General features: G+C 47.2%; 1 protein-coding gene across 3 annotated transcripts in view; it reads right to left on the reverse strand.

Annotated features, from left to right (window-relative positions):
* TAF1 (TATA-box binding protein associated factor 1) overlaps nt 1–21,688 on the reverse strand; it is a 60,932-nt gene that overhangs the window by 22,272 nt on the left and 16,972 nt on the right. For 2 of the 3 annotated variants that reach the window (XM_090061724.1, XM_090061726.1), the window contains exons 11-23: nt 21,012–21,139; nt 20,803–20,910; nt 18,962–19,135; nt 18,704–18,877; nt 18,520–18,624; nt 16,684–16,884; nt 11,742–11,883; nt 5,608–5,738; nt 4,943–5,023; nt 2,837–2,986; nt 2,566–2,685; nt 2,252–2,427; nt 479–720 (exon numbers count right to left, since the gene is read on the reverse strand). In XM_090061724.1, coding sequence (XP_089917850.1) covers nt 479–720; nt 2,252–2,427; nt 2,566–2,685; nt 2,837–2,986; nt 4,943–5,023; nt 5,608–5,738; nt 11,742–11,883; nt 16,684–16,884; nt 18,520–18,624; nt 18,704–18,877; nt 18,962–19,135; nt 20,803–20,910; nt 21,012–21,139 — 1,932 coding nt within the window. Of the gene's footprint in view, nt 1–478; nt 721–2,251; nt 2,428–2,565; nt 2,689–2,836; nt 2,987–4,942; nt 5,024–5,607; nt 5,739–11,741; nt 11,884–16,683; nt 16,885–18,519; nt 18,625–18,703; nt 18,878–18,961; nt 19,136–20,802; nt 20,911–21,011; nt 21,140–21,688 lie in introns of all 3 variants that reach the window. The other variant, XM_090061725.1, reaches the window with a different exon arrangement.

Genomic DNA, 21,688 nt, shown 5'->3' on the forward strand with positions numbered 1-21,688 from the left:
ACGATCAAACATGGCCAACACATTCTCTGTGCTATGAAAGTCTCCAGGGTGTTATAATCAGTTAAAATAAGTCTCTTTGAATGGCTAAATGCCATCCTACTTCTAAGCAAAGTCCTAGAGAAAGCAGGCAAGACTAATAGGACCTTGTACAAGCAATACCAGGCATTCCTGAACAGACTCAGACCAAGCTTGACTACTTTCTTCTAAAAACAGGATTATAAAAGCCAGTGAGAAAGGGACCACAAAAGATCTCTTCCAGCTCTAAGCCATACACTAATCACCACTGACTGCTTGCAGCTAGTCAGGAACCACCCCAAATATGCGTAACTACAGAATCATTATGAGCTTTTTACACCTTCCTTTGAAGCACCCAGCCAGACATGTGGGGACAGGACCAGACCCAAGCTCCACACCACCCCGTGCACCAACAAATGCAACAGACCCTCTGAAATGCACTCCCCTCATAGCAGTTACTCACACAATCCTTTTTTGTCTCTCCTATCCTTTTTGCTCCTCTCCTTGTCATTGCCGCTGTCTTCTCCCAGAAGCATCCTCTGCAACTCCTTCCTCTCTTGCTCCTCTCTCTCTCGGGACAGCTGTGAACTTGTTTTCTTGTTCTGTAACATATTCTCAATATTCTTTCCCATCTCCTCAAAGTCACTGTCCTCAGCTGAGCTGCTATCCGTGTCTGTTGATAAGATCTCAGTTGATTCCAAAACTCTGAAACATGAAATACCTTCAGAGTCAATTACCTCAAAAGCCACAAGGGCTTTGCCATTAACCCCATGCCATGGACAGCACTATGGAGTAGGAACTGGGAATCTGGGTAGATCACACCCTATACAAGTTGAGGGCCAGGAAATAACTTTTTCCCCTTTCTGCTTCTACAGGTCAGAGTTTTTTCCCTGCTTCCTCAGAAGCACTGAGTGTTTGTTGGCTGTAGCCAAGGCTGGGGATTTTGAATGGGCTGTGCCAATACTCCTGCTGGAACCAAAGCCAGAGGCTCCTGGCTAGTTCTTGCCCTTCCACTCAGGGTCAGACCAACTGCCTTATCTGGGGTCAGGAAGGAATGTTAACACCTGTCAGACTGGTATGGACTGCAAGAGGTTTTGCCTTTCTCTGTAGCAGGGGGCATGGCCCTCTTCCTTGGTTCTCTCGAGCATAATTTTAACAACCTTGCCACAGCAGGACATTGGGCACCACAGTCCCCCGGTTGACTGGAGTCTTCCTAATAAGTTAGAGCATGAATTTGTACAGGGATGACCTTGGCTAGATGACCTCTGAAAGTCCACTTCTCTACAATTCTTCCCACAAGAACAGTGTGCCAGAAGTGAGAGCAGTTTAACAACAGCACCCCTCACCCACTCCCAAAACAGCAGCCAGAATTCAAAGGACTGAAACAGACACCCATACCTTATGATAGTCACTCATTTCTCCCCCCTCATCACTCCTGCAGCCCCTGTCCTCAAAGCAGCACAAACTCAGTGCCCCCACCCAATTTGATCCTGGCTCCTGAGCCAGGACTTTGGATGGAGGTGTGAACATTGAAGGCAGCAGTAACAGAGCAGGATGGGAAGCCAGTAGTAGCCACAAAGAGAGAAAGGGCAAAGAATTATCAAACTACTGCCCTAGAAAGAAGGAAAATAGACCTGTAGGCTGCTGCTCTGTGGAACACTGTGTTAGCTCATAACACTCATCAGGCTGGACTGTCAGACTGCCATTTCTGGTCTTTCCCAAAACATTTGTGACCGTGAATACATAAAAAAAAAAATATCAAGCCCTCCTCCTGAGTGCTTTGTTAACAGGTCTCAGGCAGATGAATCAACATTTATCTTGCAACATGGCAGTCTCAGGCATTCAAAGACCATAAACAGGGACCACCAAAATCACAGCGGAAGTGGGCCACACAGCAGTTCCTTTAATCCTGCATTTTCCTCCCCCCCCGCGCATACACCCCCATAGTTGATTGGCTGAGGGACCCTGCTGCTTGTTGCTGACCAGCCGGAAGGCAAAACAGCACCAAATTTAAAACCACGGTTTTCAACTCCCTGCCCATCAGGAACGAGCAGCAGAACCTTTCTGCCAAATGGCACAGGGGGGAAGCAGAGGAACATGTAAGATTAAAAAAGCCAGTGCGCAGCCCACTTCCGCCGCCAATTAGGTAGGTCTTTATCCATAAGGCACATAAAGCAAAAAAGCAAAGGATCCTGAGCTCCTGGCCAGAAGCGGCAAGCAACTGATATGAACTTACTTATTCTGCAAGTCAAAGATACGCTGACACTCCTCTTTGTATCTCTCCTGATGTTCTGCCACTGAGAACCGAGATCCACGGGCAAATTTACTCATAGGCCCCTCCCCTGAGCGAGCCTGCTCTGTGGACATTGTGCGCACCACATCAATCACTTCCCAACGGGACAGCTTCTTAATCTGAGAAAAGACAGAGTGGAAAGGGCTTCAGGGGAAGGAATATCTGCAGCCAGAAAAGTGGAGCTCTTTCTGTATGTAAGTCTGGCCTCCACTCCCTTGATCCCAGCTTCAAACATTAGCTATTGCAGGTTCACTCACCTCTTCTTCAGGAACTCCAAATTTACGCAAGAGCTGTTTGGCATTTTTCAGAGAAAGACGCCGGAGATCAGCATCTGTCCCTGTCACCGTCTTCTTCACTGGTTGTGGCTCCTTATCATCCTGCTCCAAGAAGAACACTGCTGTGAATCTCCCCACATGTGCCAGCATTTCCTGTACTTATACCCTGACATCACCTCTCTACCCAAGCCCAACTGGCCTAGGTTTCCAGCTACCCTTTCTGGTCCCACTCCAGCCTTGGGCATAGATTTACCTTCTGTTGGGTTGGCTTGTTTGGGATCTTTACATAAGAGAATCCTTCACCACACCCTGTAGGATCTGCTACCCCAGTCACTTCCAAAAGACACTTCCCCTTCATCGCAGCAATGAAGGCTCGCGTGGTGTTCCAAGGAGCTGTGCGCACCTGCCAGAAAGGAGAAGAACATTACATCATGCCTCTGCCACTTCGCAGAAAGACACCCCGGTCCTTTTCATTTTTGGTCCCACTAAAGACTCAAGCAAATTAAACAGTCTTAATAAAGTTTTCTAACATAAGTTACAGAGTTTTACAGACAAGACTGACAATCACCAAAGCACATCTGAGCTGTCCTTGCTGACAGCAGAAAGACCTGGGATCATACAATGTGTAATGAACAGATGCACCAGCATTCCCCAATATGCTGAACACTCCACACCTGTATCACCACCTCTGCTGCTTCCTCCCAGCTCTTTACTCCCCCGAGATGTACCTGGGCAAACGAGACTGTCTGGTTCCACCGGACCCCTGGTTCTCCTCCTGCTGCACTGGCCAACCTCAATACCACACCCTTCCTAAACCCGACATCATGTCCCATCAAACTCACCCTGATGCCTGCATCAGGCTCTCTCAGAGACAATACCAGAATCACATCAAGCCACCATTTTCACCTTGCATATTCATACAATCATAGAAGTCGGGTCGGAAAGGACCATGTAGATCTACAAGTCCGAGCCCCTGCCTGGGCAGGAGAAAAAACTGGGCTCAAATGATCCCAGCTAGGTAGGCATCAAGCCTCCTCTTAAAGACCCCCAGGGTAGGAACCAGCACCACTTCCCTTGGAAGTTGGTTCCAGATCCTAGCCACCCTCACTGTGAAGTAGTTCTTACGGCTGTCTAATCTAAACCTCCTCTCCAACAACTTGTGGCCGTTATTCCTTGTTATGCCGGGGCGCGCTAGGGGAAACAAGGTCTCTCCCAAACCCTTCTGGTCCCCCCTAGTGAGTTTATAGATGGTCACCAGGTCCCCCCTCAGCCCTCTCTTGCGGAGTTTGAACAGGTTCAGGTCCCGCAGTCTCTCCTTGTAGGGTCTGCCCTGTTGTCCCCGGATCATTCGGGTGGCCCTTCTCTGGACCCTCTCCATGTTGTCCACATCCCTCCTGAAGTGGGACGCACAGAACTGGACACAGTACTCTAGCTGTGGCCTGACCAGTGTTGCATATTTGTAAGCCTCCTTTCATCCTGGTAATTAAGTGCTGAGCAAGCCCCATGTGGTCTGTTCTCCATATCCCAAAACTTTAGCTTTTCCACAACCTCTTTTCATGGTGCTTTCCTTCTGATCTTCCCCACTCCTCCCAAGCCTACACCACAGTCTGGTCACTGAGGAGAGACTCTGTCCCATGCCTATATCTGACCACAAACCTGTACACTAGCAGGAGAGTAAGCATAGCTATTCTGATGGTCTCTGGGTAGACAGATCTCCAGGAGCAGCCCTAGGTATCAACAACTAGATAGTGACGTTTTGATCACTAGTAGACACCACCCCACAACTCACAGTTTCACATTTGGGATCAGAATGGAATTTTGTCCCAGTGTTACTGGCATGGACCATGGAGGGTTTTGCCTTCCTCTGCATCAGAGGATGATATATCTTTCTACAAGGACAAGTAGTAGTTTGTAGCGGGCAGGATGCTAGTAGTATCCTCCTCAGCTTATTTTACCATTGCCAAGTTAAGGCAATTGTGTTTTTTGTTTTTTTTTTTGGAGGGTGGTCTTTTTTGATGGAGTGGGGTACTGTGCATGGTGTCTACAGGCAAAGGTTATTCACAAGGTTTAAGAAGAGCTTAGATTATCACGTGTCTATGATTATGATGGTTACACAAGAACAACATTGCCTGGGGCAGGAGGTTGGACTACATGACCCGAGAGCCCATCCAGCCTGACTTTTCTATGATTCTATAAAAATATTCAAGGAAACCAAGACTGAATTACCTGTTGCAACGGTCTATTTTCCCAAAAATGACACATAACTGATTGATACACTGAGCCCTGTGTATTTAAACTGCTAGACATCCTTACAAATTGGCACGTGTCTAAGCCTTTCCATGCTTTGCCTAGGCAGTACCTCATCATCAATCTTCATCTGAAAGTCCTCTTCATTCTCTTCCTCTGGGGCAAAGAAGGATTTTTCGCCATAACCAGCATCCTGTAAAGAAAAATCACATCCCCCACCCACTTTATTAAATGAGCCAGCACGGACAGGGAAAGCAGAATATTGTGAACCTGAAAATTCTCTAGCAGAAAGTCAGCCAGTGCCTTACACAGGTACTGCTGTGTGAATTCAGGGCATGCAATGGACAAAGAACCCCCCCACAAAAGAACTAAAAGGCTGAAACACTGACTGGCATCTGAACAAACTCTGAAGACAGAGACTGCGCTCTTGACATCAAAAGATTACCAACTCCTTTCAGAGCAAGCCCAGCCTGATCACATGCCAGCCAATGAGCTGTACAAAGAGCTGCAAGGGCAAGCAGGCCTCTACTTTCTTTGGTAATTTCTGGGTTCTCTCCTCACTAATGGGCAATTCTTCAGGAAAAATCAGTTGAGGGACAGGCTAAAGAAACAGGAAAGAAAAGGAATCTAACACTAGCTGTCTCTCAAATGCTATACTCTACTGCCTGGCAAAGTTTGCCCCAGCCTAGGTGGCCCCCGTACTTCATCCTCTAAAAAGGGCTACTTGCCAGCAACTTATCTAGTCACTGGTATATACTGCCGGCAAGCAATGCTCACTTTCAGTCGCTGCTCTGCTGAAATCATGCTGTAATAGGCACAGCACTGTTCCGGTGACACCATTGCTCTGATCTCCTCCTCTGTTGGTAATCTGAAGTCTGGTTTCAACACCCACCAATTTGAGTCCATCCCTGAAAAAGAGTGATCCAACACTGGGGACATTTCTGCTGGTGCCAGATGACATCATCTTGGCTACATTGCAGTTCTCAGAACCTAACTGCAACAACCACAGGCAGAACAAATGCAAGTCCACTGCCTTCAAGATGTATCATTAGGTTGAGAGTCAGGTTGGTTGTTTCATTTCATTTCCTTTCCTTTGCTTTTGTGATCAAAACTTCCTAGATAAAAATCACTGACCTATCCCCACTCCTTCCTCACAATATCAGTTTCATATTCAATACAGCATCCCACGCAATACATGAGCTATATCCAAACGGCATCACTCCTATCTTAGATGGTTGCCTGGAGGGGCCTGGCTGGTGAAAAGTAGAACTCACCCCCTACAAGGTGAAAGAACAAAAGTAGTATAATTTCCTGCATGGTATGTGCCTGACTCAGACTGCCAGAACTTGTACTCGATGGTAAGATATACTATGCCTCTAACACACCAAGAACTTCTCTCAGGACCAAGCAGAAAGCAGGGCAAGTGGTACCTTAGAGCTTCACCCTGCCTCACAGCCTAGTTGGTCAGATACTATGAATGGACTGGCAGAAAGAAAAATATTTAAAATAGAGAGGAACTTAAATGCAAAAGAAAGGGGACACCGCTAAGAGACAAAAAGGTGGGATGAAGATATCAATAGGAATAAACAAAGCAGTTAACAGAAGGACACAGGAATTAACAGCCGGATTGGAATGGATTCACCTGGAGTCCCTTAGATACGATGCTCACCTGCTTTCTTTCGGACCACATGCAGATCCTAACTGCCACATTTGATGGCCCCAAGGAACCAATCCTCCACAGAATCATAGGGCTGGAAAGAACCTTAAGGGTTACCCAGTTCAATCCCCTGCACAAACACAGGAATCATCCCTGAGCAATGCTGATACAATGCTGATCCAGCCTCCAAGAAAAAAGATTCCACAACTTCCCAGGGCAGTCTGTCCCACTGCCCCACTGTTCTAACAGTAAGAATATTTCTCCTGCTATCTAATCTAAATTTATTTTGCTGCACTAAAAAAAAAACCAAAACCCCAAAACACTGCTTTGCATCCTGCAGCAAATAATAAAATGTACTCCATTTTTTACTGCAGCTTTTCAGATATTTGAAGACTGCTATTGTGCCCTCCCCGACACTTACTTGCCTTTTCCCCAAGCCAAACATGCCCGATTCTCTCAACCTCTTCTCATAAAGCTTGTCTCCCAAGTTCCTGATCATTTGTTATCCACCTACTTCACCTCCGCAACTAAGGAGGACTCTGGGACCTCCCACTCTGCCCAGTCAGGGGCATGGACCGAGGTGGTCAAGGGCCCCAAGGCCCGCCGCACCAAGGCCCCGCCCCGCTGGAGCATAGCAACAGGTTCGCACCTCTTGCAGCCCCAGCAGAGCCCACGCAGTTGCCAGCTCCCGCAGGCAGCCCAGGCTCGACTGCAGCTACTGGCCCCGCTCTCCCCAAGACAGAGCGTAAAGTGTTTGTTGTGGGAGACTCCATCCTGCGGGGCACTGAGGGGGCAATCTGCCGCCCCGACCCCTTAGCCCGGGAAGTCTGCTGCTTCCCAGGGGCCCGCATCCGAGACATTGCGGAGAGGATCCCAGAGCTCCTCCGGCCCACAGACCACTACCCCATGCTCCTGATTCATGTGGGCACCAATGACATGGCTCGGAGCACCCCCAGCCAGGTCATGAGGCGCTACAGGGAGTTGGGAGCGGGGCTTAGGGGTCTGGGAGCTCAGGTGGTGTTTTTGTCGATCCTCCCAGTCTCGGGCTATGGGCTGAGGAGGGAGAGGAGGATCCATGCGGTGAACCAAAGACTGCGGCGCTGGTGTTATCGGGAAGGCTTTGGCTTCCATGACCACAGCCCACTCTTTGGAGAGAGAGAGGCAGCGAGCTGCTGGGAAGAGATGGCCTCCACCTCTCCCCCTGGGGAGGAGGCTCTTCTCAGCCAGGCTGGCTGACCTGCTCCACCGGGCTTTAAACTAAGCCTGCTGAGGGATGGGGGGACTACTGCCCCTGCTGGCCCGCTGAACGGCCCTTGCAAAGCCAGCGGACCAAGGCACTTAAGGGAGCCCACCCCTGCCCCAGCCCTGGCACAATCTGTGGGCAAGGCAAGAGCCCCCAAGGGCACACTTGCCTGCCTGTACACTAATGCCAGGAGCCTGAGCAACAAGCAGGACGAGCTCATCCTCCTGCTCAGTGCAAAGAAATATGATGTCATTGGGATAATGAAGACCTGGTGGGACTCCACCCATGACTGGACCACGGGTATAGAGGGCTATACCCTGTACAGGAGGGATCGTGCTGACAAAAGGGGCGGGGGTGAAGCTCTCTATGTGAAGGAAAGCTACATGTCCCTGCAAGCTGATGTTGGCGACCAGCATGGACACCTAGAGACCCTCTGGGTAAAAATTCGTGGGGAATTCGGCACAGGGGACACAACGGTGGGAGTCTACTACAGACCTCCCACTCAAAGTCCCAAGCTTGACCAGGACTTCGCCCGGGAACTGACTGAGGCCGCTTGCTCCAGGACCTTGGTTGTCATGGGTGACTTCAATTACCCGGACATCTCGTGGGAAGATCGCTCAGCTAAATCTGAGCGGGCGCAAAGCTTTCTCTCGTGCGTGGATGACCTCTACCTGACTCAAGAAGTCTATGGGACAACGAGAGGCAAAGCGCTGCTTGACCTGGTACTGGCTACGGGGGACGACCTAATCGGCAACCTAGTGATCCATGGGAAGCTGGGTGACAGCGACCACGAGCTGATCACCTTCACCATCCGCCGTAAAGCTGGCAAGTCAGTCAGCAACACAGAAGTCCTTGACTTCAGAAAAGCCGACTTTGACAAGCTCAAGAGGCTAGTCGGTCAGGCCCTCAGGGACCATGACCCCAGGGAGTTGGGAGTTCAAGAAGAGTGGTTGCTTCTCAAGGAAGCGATCCTCAATGCACAAGCTAAATCTATTCCAACACGGAGGAAAGGCAGCAAGAAGGCACAGCAGCCCCCCTGGCTCTCCAGAGACCTAGCGGACCTACTGTGGCTAAAAAGGAAAGCCTACAAAGGATGGAGGACGGGATTCACCTCCAAGGAGGATTACTCCACGCTGGTCCGGTCCTGCAGGGACCAAACCAGGAAAGCCAAGGCTGCAACTGAACTCCAACTAGCTTCAGGCATCAAGGACAACAAAAAGTCCTTTTTCAGATATGTGGGGAGCCGGAGGAAAAGCAAGGGCAATGTTGGACCCCTGCTAAACCAGATGGGGCAACTGACAACTGACGCCCAGGAAAAAGCCAACCTATTAAATGGGTACTTCGCGTCAGTCTTTCATCAGTCCCACAGGACGCCCATGCCTGCTATGGGACAGGGAGATGCAGGTGATGGGGATCCCCTACCCTCCATCAACGCTGACGTCGTGAAGGAACACCTTAAGAAGCTGGACACCTTCAAGTCAGCCGGCCCTGACAATCTGCACCCCAGGGTACTCAAGGAGCTGGCGAGCGTCATAGCCCAGCCCCTGGCACGGGTCTTTGAAAACTCCTGGCGCTCTGGTGTAGTGCCCGAAGACGGGAAGAAGGCCAATGTGGTGCCGATCTTCAAGAAAGGGAGGAGAGTGGATCCGGCTAACTACAGGCCCATTAGCCTGACTTCCATCCTGGGGAAGATCTTAGAAAAGTTTATTAAGGAGGCCATCCTTGAGGGACTGGCCCAGGCTAACATCCTAAGGGATAGCCAGCACGGGTTTGTTGCGGGTAGGTCTTGTTTGACCAATCTCATTTCCTTCTATGACCAGGTGACCTGTCACCTGGACGAGGGAGAAGAGATTGATGTCATATATCTTGACTTCAAAAAAGCTTTTGATCTGGTATCCCATGATCACCTCTTGGCCAAACTGCCCAGTTGTGGCCTTGGCTCCACCACGATCCGCTGGCTGGGAAATTGGCTTCGTGGTCGGACCCAGAGGGTTGTGACTGATGGCAGTCACTCATCGTGGTGCCCTGTGACCAGTGGGGTCCCTCAAGGCTCTGTCCTGGGACCCATACTGTTCAACATCTTCATTAACAATGTGGACGTTGGAGTTAGGAGTGGACTGGCCAAGTTCGCCGATGACACCAAACTTTGGGGCAAAGCATCCACGCCAGAAGATAGGCGGGTGATCCAGGCTGACCTGGACAAGCTCAGCAAATGGGCAGACGAGAACCTGATGGTGTTTAACACCGAAAAATGCAAGGTTCTCCACCTTGGGAGGAAAAACCTGCAGCACCCTTATAGGCTCGGCAGTGCTACGTTGGTTAGCACTACAGAAGAAAGAGACTTGGGGGTCATCATTGACCACAAGATGAACATGAGCCTCCAATGCGATGCTGCGGCTAGTAAAGCGACCAAAATGCTGGCGTGCATCCATAGATGCTTCTCGAGCAAATCCCGGGACGTCATTCTCCCCTTGTACTCGGCCTTGGTGAGGCCGCAGCTGGAGTACCGCGTCCAGTTTTGGGCTCCACAATTCAAAAAGGATGTGGAGAAGCTTGAGAGAGTCCAGAGGAGAGCCACGCGCATGATCAGAGGTCAGGAAAACAGATCTTACGATGACAGGCTGAGAGCCATGGGACTCTTTAGCCTGGAAAAGCGCAGGCTCAGGGGTGATCTGATGGCCTCCTATAAGTTTATCGGGGTGACCACCAGGATCTCGGGGAACGTCTGTTCACCAGAGCGCCCCAAGGGATGACGAGGTCGAACGGTCACAAACTCCTGCAAGACCGTTTCAGGCTGGATATAAGAAAGAATTTCTTTACTGTCCTAGCCCCCAAGGTCTGGAACAGTCTGCCCAGCGGAGGTGGTTCAAGCACCTACACTGAACATCTTCAAGAGTAAATTGGATGCTTAACTTGCTGGGATCCTATGACCCCAGCTGACTTCCTGCCCTTTGGGCAGGGGGCTGGACTCGATGATCTCCCGAGGTCCCTTCCAGCCCTAATGTCTATGAAATCTTCTCCACATCCTTCCCGACAGCCCAAAACTGTATACAGTACACTGGGTGAAGCCTAACCAGTGGCTCCATGAAATGGCAATCACCTCCCATGTCTTAGATATAATGCTATGTTGAAGAAGCTGTCACATGACGAGTCTGTGATCCACCAAAACGTCTAACCTTTCTTAGCAATGCTGCCATTGAGCCAGTTATATTTCCCATTCTGCATTTGTGTTTGGATTAGTCTTTCCCTTAAACACACCTAATCCTTTTTTGAGACGGGTTATGCCAGGGGTTTTCAACCTTTTTTAATATGGGGGGGGGGGGGAGCACAGTGCTGACAGCTGAGTACCCCCACTTCTCCGCACCTCCAGAGTGGTAGGGCCCAGGGAGTACACGGTGGAGGTGTGAGAAATGGGGGTACTCAGGAAGCAGTGGCACGTGCTGCTGCGTGCCACCACTGCCACGTAACCCTTGGGGCCTCCAGCAGCAGTCCAGAGCACTGCTTCCCAAGTGCTCCCGCTTCTCTGCACCTCCACCACGTACCCCCTGGGGCCTTCCTAAGTGCCCCCAGGGGTACGTGTGCCCAGGTTGACAACCCCTGGGTTATGTTATTAGCATTGTATGGTAAAGTTCTACATATTAATTATGCATTACATAAAAAGGTACTTTGGTTTGTGTGGTTTAAACCTACTGGTGGATGTATTCACCAGGTATGTCCTAGAATGTGTATTGTGAGACACAGTAATATTACTTCCTTATTCACATAGTTCATGACTGTATCATATCCCCTCCATCATCTCCCCCATGCTGAAGAACTCAAGCCCTTTTCAGCCTGTTCTCACATGGCAGATGTTCCATAATTCACATTTTAAGCAAATGAAAGTATATATAGAGTATCCTTCTAGAAAGAGGTTGGCTTTCCACAGTTTCCTGCAAGAGAAAAAGGGAACAGCAGACAGAGAAGGTGACCCTGATGGGCAAATAGTTCTCTACGTGGAATTCTCTAACTGACCTGTACGTTTGAAGTCAGCACAGAGTTTCAATCGCTTTCGAATGCTGCTCTCGGAGTGAGAAGGAAATGCCTTTTTGATATCTTCCATGCGAATTCTTCGAGGCCGGTCTCTGCTCTTCCAGAACAAGCGATAAATGAAAACCTAGAAAACCAAGCCAGAAAAATCCTGGTATGATTTCTGTAGTGAAGAAACAGCTCGCTTAATTTTATTACAGGCAGTGCTAGCAACGTTATTTCTTTTAGGCTTCCTGAAATTTCCCGTAAAAGCGCATTTTTGGCTGCTTTGCCAAAATTTTAACAATGTATGCTTAATCCTGCCTCTCCCACACCACAGCTTCAAGCCCTCGACCCATGGAGATGGAGCCTGCCAGCACCACAGCAAAGGTAAGTGGTAACAGGCAGGAGGGGCAGCGGCTCTAGAGCCAAGTGAGATGGGGGTTTCAAGGAGGCCTGAGGCTGCAGGGGGCAGAAGTGGCATGGGAGAGGAGTTGGGAAGAAGTGGGGCAGAAGCAAGCTGCCTGCCCTTCTCCCCCCATCCTCCACACTGCCTGCCCCCTCCTACCACTGCTTTCCCTGCTGCAGTAGTAATAGGGACAAATTTAAGATGACCCTTTAAAAAAAATCACCTGGCCCCGGTTTTCTTTCTGCCTAGCGCACAAGGGCTGGAGCCGATGATCTTGCAAGGTCCCTTTCAGACCCTTACAATCTATGAATCTAGGATTTAGATTCTATAGATGGAAAATTAGAACAAATTTATAAATTTTCTATGTACAGAATCCTAATAATTGGGGGGGGTCTTATGTAAATACGGTAAGTTTTTACTCTTCCCATGAAGAGGCACCCCAATTTGGGCAAACTATAAGCCTCTGAAAATAATCAGTTTACACATGCCAAGTAGGGACCTGTTAGCCTAACAGCTAAATTCCCTAAGAAGACTGCCCACATTAGGTGTGCTCCAATCCATAACTGCAGGAATTGAGTAGAACTTCCTAGCAGCTATCTTTCCATTGTGTGGTGCTGGCACAAATCTCATCTATCAATGCCAGCCAGTTTTACTAGCTCCCAGCACCTGGAAGGAACAAAGCAACATGACTCAAATCAAGTGCAGGCACCACAGAAGGAAGAACTAGGAAAGAGGAAGTGTCAATACTGGGAGACAGTTTGGGACATAATGAGAAAAAAAGACAGATAACAACAGAAGGTGGGACGCTTGAAACAGAGGCTCAGAGAGGGAGAGTCTAAGACTAGAACAGGGTGCATGGGGAACAGCTGAAGAGACACAGACCCAAAGCAGGCTATAAGGGAGAAGCATCTCTAACCAGTACAGATCTTTTCCTGGCTACACTGTGTCAAAAATCTCTGTGAAACCCACTGGCAAAGCTTACACCTCATGCTCAGCATAACTGTTGGACCACAATCCAGATACTGCAATCAGTTGCTCCATTAGCAAATGTCAAACTGTTAATCTAAAGGCTCTCTCTTGCTAATGAAACATGCAAGGAAAAAACAATTCCTGTTCTTCTGGATGTTTTTTTAAACATTTGGGATATTAGTCACAAATACTGCAACTTGGATGTTTCTTAATGCAGCAAAGTCATGCATTCATAAACTCAAAAATGCAAGAATTAATATTACCTTTGCTGCCTTGATCTGGCCCTTTTGTACCCATGCAGTGATATGCCGCAATTATATAAGCGCATGCTATATTTTTTCCTATAAGTCTTTTGTTTCATTCGCTACCTAGGATGGAAGCGCACTCGGGAGATGAACCAGGTTTGCAGTTAACGAGGCTACTGTCTGTAAAGTAGTTTCCTGGGCAAAGTATATGAATGCTGTCCCAAAGAACTACAAAAATCTAGAACTCTTGGCTCCAAAATGATACCTTTTATTAGACTAACTGGGAAATGGCAAAATAATTATCCTTTCAGGCAAGCTTTCGGGCTCAAAGGCCCTTCATCAGGCTCTGGGGAAAGTATAGATAGTCCCAAAGAACTGGATTCTATCCCTGCCTCTGCTACAAGGTTCTCTCACATCTGGTCATCCATATGTTCCCGATTTCCTATGTCTCAAACTAATATGCTGGCACCTGATTTACAAAAGTGCTTAGCCATCACTAATAGCACAGAAGTCAATGGAAGCTGTGCTACGAACCCATCAACTGCTAACTACTCAAAGGGTAAAAAAAAGGTTCCTACATACTCTAAATGAGATACCAAAAATTAATGGAAATGTTTTACCTTATTCTCTTCAATGCCAGTTTTGTAAAATGGGGATACAAAACCTCTGCACATTCCAGGGTTATTATGAAAATACATTCATCAATATTTATGATACTCAAACTTAACAAGAAGCACCAAAGAAAAGATCAAGAGTCAATGAAAAATGCCGTCTTCAGTGAGGGACTTGAATAGTATTAATTAAATATGCTTAGAGGCCATGCACTAAAAAAAGATTAAAACAAAATATTGATTTATTGCTCATTAAATGAGCTCTGAAGTTTGTGGGCACCAAATGACAAAGGTGTCAAATAGAAAAAATGTATGTGATCAAATCATGAATCTAAACATTTTATTATAGTGTACACACACAAGGTGGCTAAATCCTGGACTCAACTTCCACACGCTGGCCATTGCAATACTAGTATTCTTTAACTGTAATCATGTTTGTGCAGTTAACAGCATATACACCAGCGATTACAGGTTACATTCAAATCTGGGCTTCCAAAGCGTTTGTCAAATTAATGAGGCAAAGATGCTTCCGTGTCCCAGATAGTATAAGAGTGATGTTGTAGTCAGGTGCAGAAATGATGGAAGAGGCAAGGATTTATTAGGGTGATTCGAAACAATAATTAAAAGATATCACCCTAAGAAATCCTTGCCTCTGCATTCCACAGGAAGTTTATGGTTATGCAATAGCAACAACAAGCTAGAAAATGTAACAAGATACCGTTATCTGATGATGAAGCAACTTCTTACCTTTTCTAATTAGTATACTAAGCACTTTATAATACAAGGAGATGCATAGTACATTAAAGGTATCAAACGCAATAGGTCCTAAAAAGGTGTCAATTTTAGTATATGTGCTGCCGAAATGCGATAGGTCCTAAAAGGTGTCAGTTCTACATAAAATAAAAAAAGGCAATAGGATAACTGCCTGAAATTTAAGAAAGCTTTCCTGATGGAGTAACCTGATAAGTAATGAAAATAGTTCAACTGATGGTTTGTGTGTTAGAAATGTAATCAATAAAAGAACCCCAAATTAACAAAAGGTATAATGAAGTTATTTATTTAAAAAGGTGATATGCTCAATTTACATATTGAGCAGCTGTTGAGAACTGAACATTTTTTAAAGGAAATCCAGCCAAAATGTTCAGGATCAAGCGAGAGGCATAGCACACTGATACCAGCTTAAGATACAAGGCAAGAGACATATATTATCATCTCACCTAATAAATAATGGGGGTCAGGCTAGATGATCTGTTCAGGTCCCTCCTGACCCTAGCTACTATGAAACTGTTACATGTTATTGGCATTGACAAACACTTTTAATGTTTCTTCATAATGAATTACTAGAATAAAAAACACATCAAAAGTGTAAGGAGATTATATGGAAGGACTACCTAAATTATAAGGAACCTTCTGTGGGACATTTATGCTGACAGTACTGACAGAAAGATCAGTTTACAGAAAGCAGAGGTATGCAAAGCTAACCAAAAGGTATGCCATAAGGGGTGGGGGGAGGGGGGGGAAGGCTATGGAAAGGAACTTGCATAAGCAGATTGTTAAACAGAACCCAAAAACTACAAGATATCCTGAATACTTTGTCCAATACCACAACAGAACAGACAATAAGCCGTATCATTTTGGAAATACCTTAACATGACCTGCCTAAACTGAGAAAGCACACAATATGCATGGACACAAGTCCCAGCAGACATTCAGTTAAAGGCACCATGGGATCCAATAGACAATTCCAACAATCGTGCTTCCTGCCACGATACATGGGAGCTCTGATCAGCTGCTACTCCCAGCCACTATGGCACAGCAGGTCTCCAAGCACACACAATCACAGAAAATTAAGGTTGGAAGGGACCTCAGGAAATCACATCTAATCCAACTGCCTGCTCAAAGCAGGATCGACCCCAACTAGATCATCCCAGCCAGGGCTTTGTCTACCCAGGCCTTAAAAGCCTCCACAGATGGAGATTCTACCACCTCTCTAGGTAGCCCATTCCAGTGCTTCACCACCCTCCTCCTGAGAAAGTTTTGCCTCATATTGAACCTAAACTTCCCATAGGAGTTAAACATTCAGATACACCCAAGGCTGGAGTGCAGAGCTGCATTTCCAGGCTCCAATGCACCCTGGAGGCTGGGAGAGGCAGCTGATTGTGCCCCTGAGGCTGGGAACCACACTGAATCCCTTGACGCCGCTGTGTCCTGAAAGCTGTGAGCAGCAGTCAGCTGCTGAGTGCTCCCAGCCTCAAGCACACAGAGGAGCCCCAATCAGCTGATGCACACGTGGCCAAAATAATTCCAGCAAGGTATGCATCCAGTCTCCTTTTGAAGATCTCCAAGGTAGGTGCCTACACCACCCCCTCTAAGAGTCTATTCCAGAGTCTGGAAATAACCATATTTATTTTGCATTGTATAATTTCTTGCTTTCCCCCCCGCCAATTAGCCAAAGAGGGATTTAAAACTTATGTTGATAATAAGTCTCCCAAGCTGAACTTTACCTAAAGAACAACAATGCAAAGAGCCATGAGAACTTGATAGGTAATTGATTAAATAAAATTACTTAACTAAAGTGTCTTTTATACTGTGTTCTCACGCAGGCATAGCACAGACAAAGAGCGCCACAGTGCAGGGCTCTCCTAATAAGCCTGAGCCCAGCTCATGCACTCTCTCCGAGGATTACTTACTGAAATGACACATCTAGGACATACCTGAAGAAAATCTCTGATGTGAGTATTAGCCCGTTTAGAGTTAGGACCTGGAACTTCAAAAAGAGGGCACTCCTGACCAACAACAAAGATGTCCACCAGTTCCCGAACGTAATAGCCTTGTCGGGTCCGAATTATGAGGAAATCAGTTTCTGGCATCTTATGCAGATAGATAGGAGCCCGAAAGAGGTTGTTTTCAAATGCCTAACAAAGAAATAAACCAAAGTTTGAAAATCAGGCATCAGAGATTTTGCAACAAACAAAAGTCTTGAAAAAGGATCAGCAAGATAGTCATCCTTATAGTCCCCATAAACATTAAATGCATGATATATAAACATGTACAAAAAGGAGACATGTGCCCTGCTTCAGGGCAAAGACATGGACTAATTAAGATACGGGAAGATCCGAAAACAAAATGCAAAAAATTCCTTAGACTGGGCTTTCGGGAGGAATTTTGAAGTAGTAACAGAAAAGGCACTTGGCAGACAGAAAAGGGAGATGATTCCAAGCCTGGGGACGAGGCAGGTAAGTGCAAAGCTTGAAAGTGGAGAAGTTCCAGTGAGAAGCAAGGACAGAACATCATACTCAGATACTGAGGAAGTAAGACTGCATAGAGAAAAAGGAGCTCAGAGGGGAAGACAGATGGGAACAGACTCAGTGTCATGAAAATAAAGGAAAGCAAGCTGAACCCCTTCCCTATTTATCTTTATATACCACCACTCCCCCTCCCACCCAACATCTCTATCTACAACACCAGTTTTGTCACTTCACTTGTTAGACTTCTCCAAACCTTACCCTTGCATGGATTGGGACCCCCACAAGCCACTCTTATTTCCCCATTTGCTTCCTGAAGGCCTACTTGCCCATAGAGAGCCAACTGCCTAGGTCTGCTACTTGTATACAAATGTCTGTCTTCTGAATGAGCTGCACATCTGCCTGGAGAGAGGGAGAAGTGTGACACGGGCATCAAGCTGGAGAAAGATCTAGGGAATGGACTGGGCAGGGGGATTTATTCTGAAAACAGCACATGGCTTAACTCTTGGCCCAGGGGATCATGGTTTAAAATCTGCATGCCTGCATCTTGCTTCCCTGCCCAGATCTTTTGCCAACTTTCTTTTCATACACTGCAGGCCCACAAGGCTGCTACAGCAAAACCAGTCAAATGTTAGCCAGACATGTCAACAATACAATTTGTCACAAGTTCCGTCACCAGGTGGTTCTCACTACAGTACTGGGGTCTAAGACTCTCCAATCTTTCCTCATCCTACTGCAACCACAGTTTTCTCAATGACAGCTTCTAGCCCAGTTAACCAGCAGACACGGATGAGTCCCTCTTGCAATAACTGGCATCTGGTAGGTCTTCCAATTTTTAAGCTCAGTTGCTGGAATGTGGATGAAAATGACAGTAATTTAGCTTAGGAAAATAAGACCAGAGAGATGGGAGTCTCCTGTGCCACTGAGTCCAGTCTCCTGCATTTACAGGCAGACATTTATCCAAAGAGAACTACAGCACACTCACCCCAACCTCTCATAAACTAAAACCATTAAGCACATTAAGAAAGCAGGGACAGTTAAGGGCTAGAGTAGCTCACACCCACGGAGGTGGAAGAATCTCCATGCTGGAAGTTAAGAACAGGTTAGAAACTGCTTAGGTAGTGTTGATCCTTCCTTGGAGCAAAGGGGTGGACTACATGACTTCCCAAGGGCCCTTCCAACCTAGGGACAAATGGACTGAAAGGGAGATTTCCACCACAGAGCTTTGCCACCCTCTACAGCTGGCTGGTAGATCCAGAAAGATCAAGACCAGCCCCTGCCCTCCCCCCCACACCTCCACCTCACCTGCAGTAACTGGCCTGGGTGCAGGGATCCCAGGAAGGGAGATGTGTGACAGTAAACAGTCTCTCCATATTTGCAGTCTGGGGCTCCAGGATCCTTGCCAGGTTTCTGTAAAAAGCAAAGCAGGTGCAGTCAGCACCCAACAACAGACAGGAAACGGTGCCTGAACAATAAACTTTGTACTTACCCGTTTGTAGTAATTCTTTATCTTTGTTGCCATGCCAACCTGCATCATTAAAGGGGCATTTTCCTCACTGTACTCAGCCAGAATGAGGTCACCATCCTTGCCAGTCAAGTCCTGCGGTGTGCGCATGAAAAACATCTCGCCGCCTCCTGAAGCCTGCCGTTCCTGCTCTCTCATCTGTGTGTGGGGCAAGAGATGTCATCAGGGAAACAAGCAGCCAAATATCTGCCATGGTAGGATCTTGATTTCCTTGGGCTTTACCTTGGCTTTCTTCTTAATATGTTTCAGCAGTGGTTGCACAGCATGGGGTCCCGGCTGGGACAAGGCCCCAAAAGAGTATTTTTTCAGCGGAGGGCGATGAAATTGTCGAAGCTTCATAGGACCCATATGAGTGGGGAAGAATGGCTGGCGAAGCTCCACTGCAGGGATAGAATGCTGGTCCAAGACAGAAACACAGACTCAGGACATTGAGCTCAATACAGATGCCACGCTCCAGCCTCCACCATGCATATGAGAGAAAGAGGACTTTTAGGAATGCATACATTTTCCCTGCATTTCTGGGAAACTAGCTGGGATCTTATGACCCAAATCACAACTTTGCCTTTCTATAGACATGGGGTGACTAATGTACTAATGTCTAACTAACATCTAATAATCTCCACATCAGATGAAATGGTCTCATTAGCAACAAAAATAGGGTATCAACATCCTAAGATCTAGAAAAAATTACTCTAAACCAGGGGTGGGTAATCATTTCAGCTGGAGGGCTGCTAAACCAGTTTTGGCAAGCTGTAGAGGGCTGCACACAAAATCTATCGGAAGATATCATTTTAATAAATTATAAATAAAAACAAATTGTATACTAAAAAAAGTCAACTATCTATTATAACAGATTTGTTTCAAAAAATAATTTTTGATTTATGCTCTTTTGAGTAGAGTGGAAACTGCTCAGCTTAAGTTTCCCTCCCACCCTGACTTGGCAGGGAACCTGCTGCCCAGCACACATCCCCACAGCTTCCCCTCACTGCCCGTTGTCTGGACCATCACAGCAGGGGCCGGAGGAGGAAGCCAAGCAGTATCCTGGCAGCTGCAGCCACACCAAGAGCAGCCCCACTGGGAAGCTGTGCGTACTGGCCAGGGGCAGGTGGGAATATGGCACAGGCTGCCCCAGGCAGGGCTCAACCCCATAAGGAGCACCATGGGCCAGATGCAATCAATTGGTGGGCACCTGTTGCAGGCTGGATCCAATTAGTTGGAGGGCCAGATCCAGCCCATGGGCTGTATTTTGCCCACCCTTGCTCTAAACAGATGGATTTGTTTAACTCAGGGTAGGACTGGCATGGTACAATTAGGGAGGTACTACTTTATTGACAGAACACAGGAAATGTAACAATCCTGGAGTCTGAGAAGAAGGAAACAGATCATTGGCTGAACAATGAAAATCTGAGAGAGGTACATCAGGGTGATTTACTTCAGTGATTCTGCGGGCACAGAGTCTGTTAAGGGCTTGTGTACGTGTGGACACTCAGGAATATTTACCCAAACTAACTGCTTTAGTTACACAGCATTAACTTCCTGTGTGGACACTCAAATCTGTTTGGAATTCACATCTAAATACAATTCAGACAGATTCTCCTGAGCACCTCTGTGCAGGCAGCTCCAAACCACAACAGGTTTCTACTGAGGATGAAACATTGTTCCTTCCACTCTGCATCCAGCATCACATTGCTACTATCAATGTTCCCTCTAAGGTTTAGTGATCCGTGAGCAATCCTGGCTGGGAGTGTGCGGGTATCTCAGCGTGCCTGCCCCTCCTCACCTCCCGCAGCAGCCTGTGGCCGGGTCGGGGCAGGTGGCAGGCGGCCGGACGTCAAGCCAGCAGCGGTAGCGGGGGAAGCGTTGGCACCCCCTTGCTATGGCACTGGGCGTTCTCCCCCTTCTCCCCCCCCCAGGCCAGCGTCCGGGGGCCCATGGCCCGCTACTGCCCCCCACCCTGTCGGTACGCCACTATGCACATGGCATTAAAAAGTTATTGTGCAGCATCATTTTTTATTGTGCACAGCCATCCACACACGCAACTTAGAGGGAATGCTGGCTAGTACCTGGATGATATTGCCTCCAAAAGTTCCTCGAAGGCCCTGCTGTTTGGGATAGTAAAACTCATCATTGGAGAGGTTCCAGGGATCCTTCACCTCCGGCTGAGACATATTCTGATTTAACACCATTAAAAAAAAAAAAAAAAAGCAAACTATGAATCAGAATTGTTCTTCCCAGCTCACTCCTAGCCACAAATCCCAAGTCTCATGCTGACCTGTTGTGGTTCTTCCTTGATGACACCTGTTTTCCCCAACAGGATCCGACTCTTCTTCAAAGAAGATTCCTTCTTGTTCTCCTTGGAGGGTGAATTCAAAGTCATCTCTTCCTTTTCATCAGGAATTTCTATAAGAAGAATATAGAACACACAGAACAGTCGCAACACTGCTCCTAGGATTCCCATACCATTAGCACAATTTCTCATGTATAAAGAAATGAGAACTGCTTCTGAAAACCTCTTACCATTTGTTCATCTCCCGAAAGGATCCTACTACTTCCCACCATAAAAATCAACTTTGACACTGCAAGGAATGAACCTCCCAGAGCACAAAGAGCTGCTCTTTCAGGATCTTTCAAACAAATGCCAGAGCTGATTTACATTCTTTCAGAGAAGATTCATGGAGCCCAACATGTAGTGAAATAGCAAAAAGGCCCATCCTATAGAAGAAACCCTGCTTCTTAATGTAGTTTTTGCAACCTAAGGGACGGTTCTCAGAGTCTCTGAGGTGCTTGAGGGTTCTGCAAGGGACAATGACAAGGCAGGCTATAGTTTCCTTCTCTTTGTTCCCTCAAAAGTAAGCCTAGGGCAGCTACCATTTAGGAGGAAAGACACAAGGAGGCAGAATCATTTTAGGTGCGGACTGAAGCGCAGCTCCTGGGATTTAATTCATGGTG

The sequence above is a fragment of the Crocodylus siamensis genome, chromosome 8 (genome assembly GCF_052110815.1).
Source record: "Crocodylus siamensis isolate JL-2025a chromosome 8, ASM5211081v1, whole genome shotgun sequence".
Lineage (NCBI taxonomy): Eukaryota > Metazoa > Chordata > Crocodylia > Crocodylidae > Crocodylus > Crocodylus siamensis.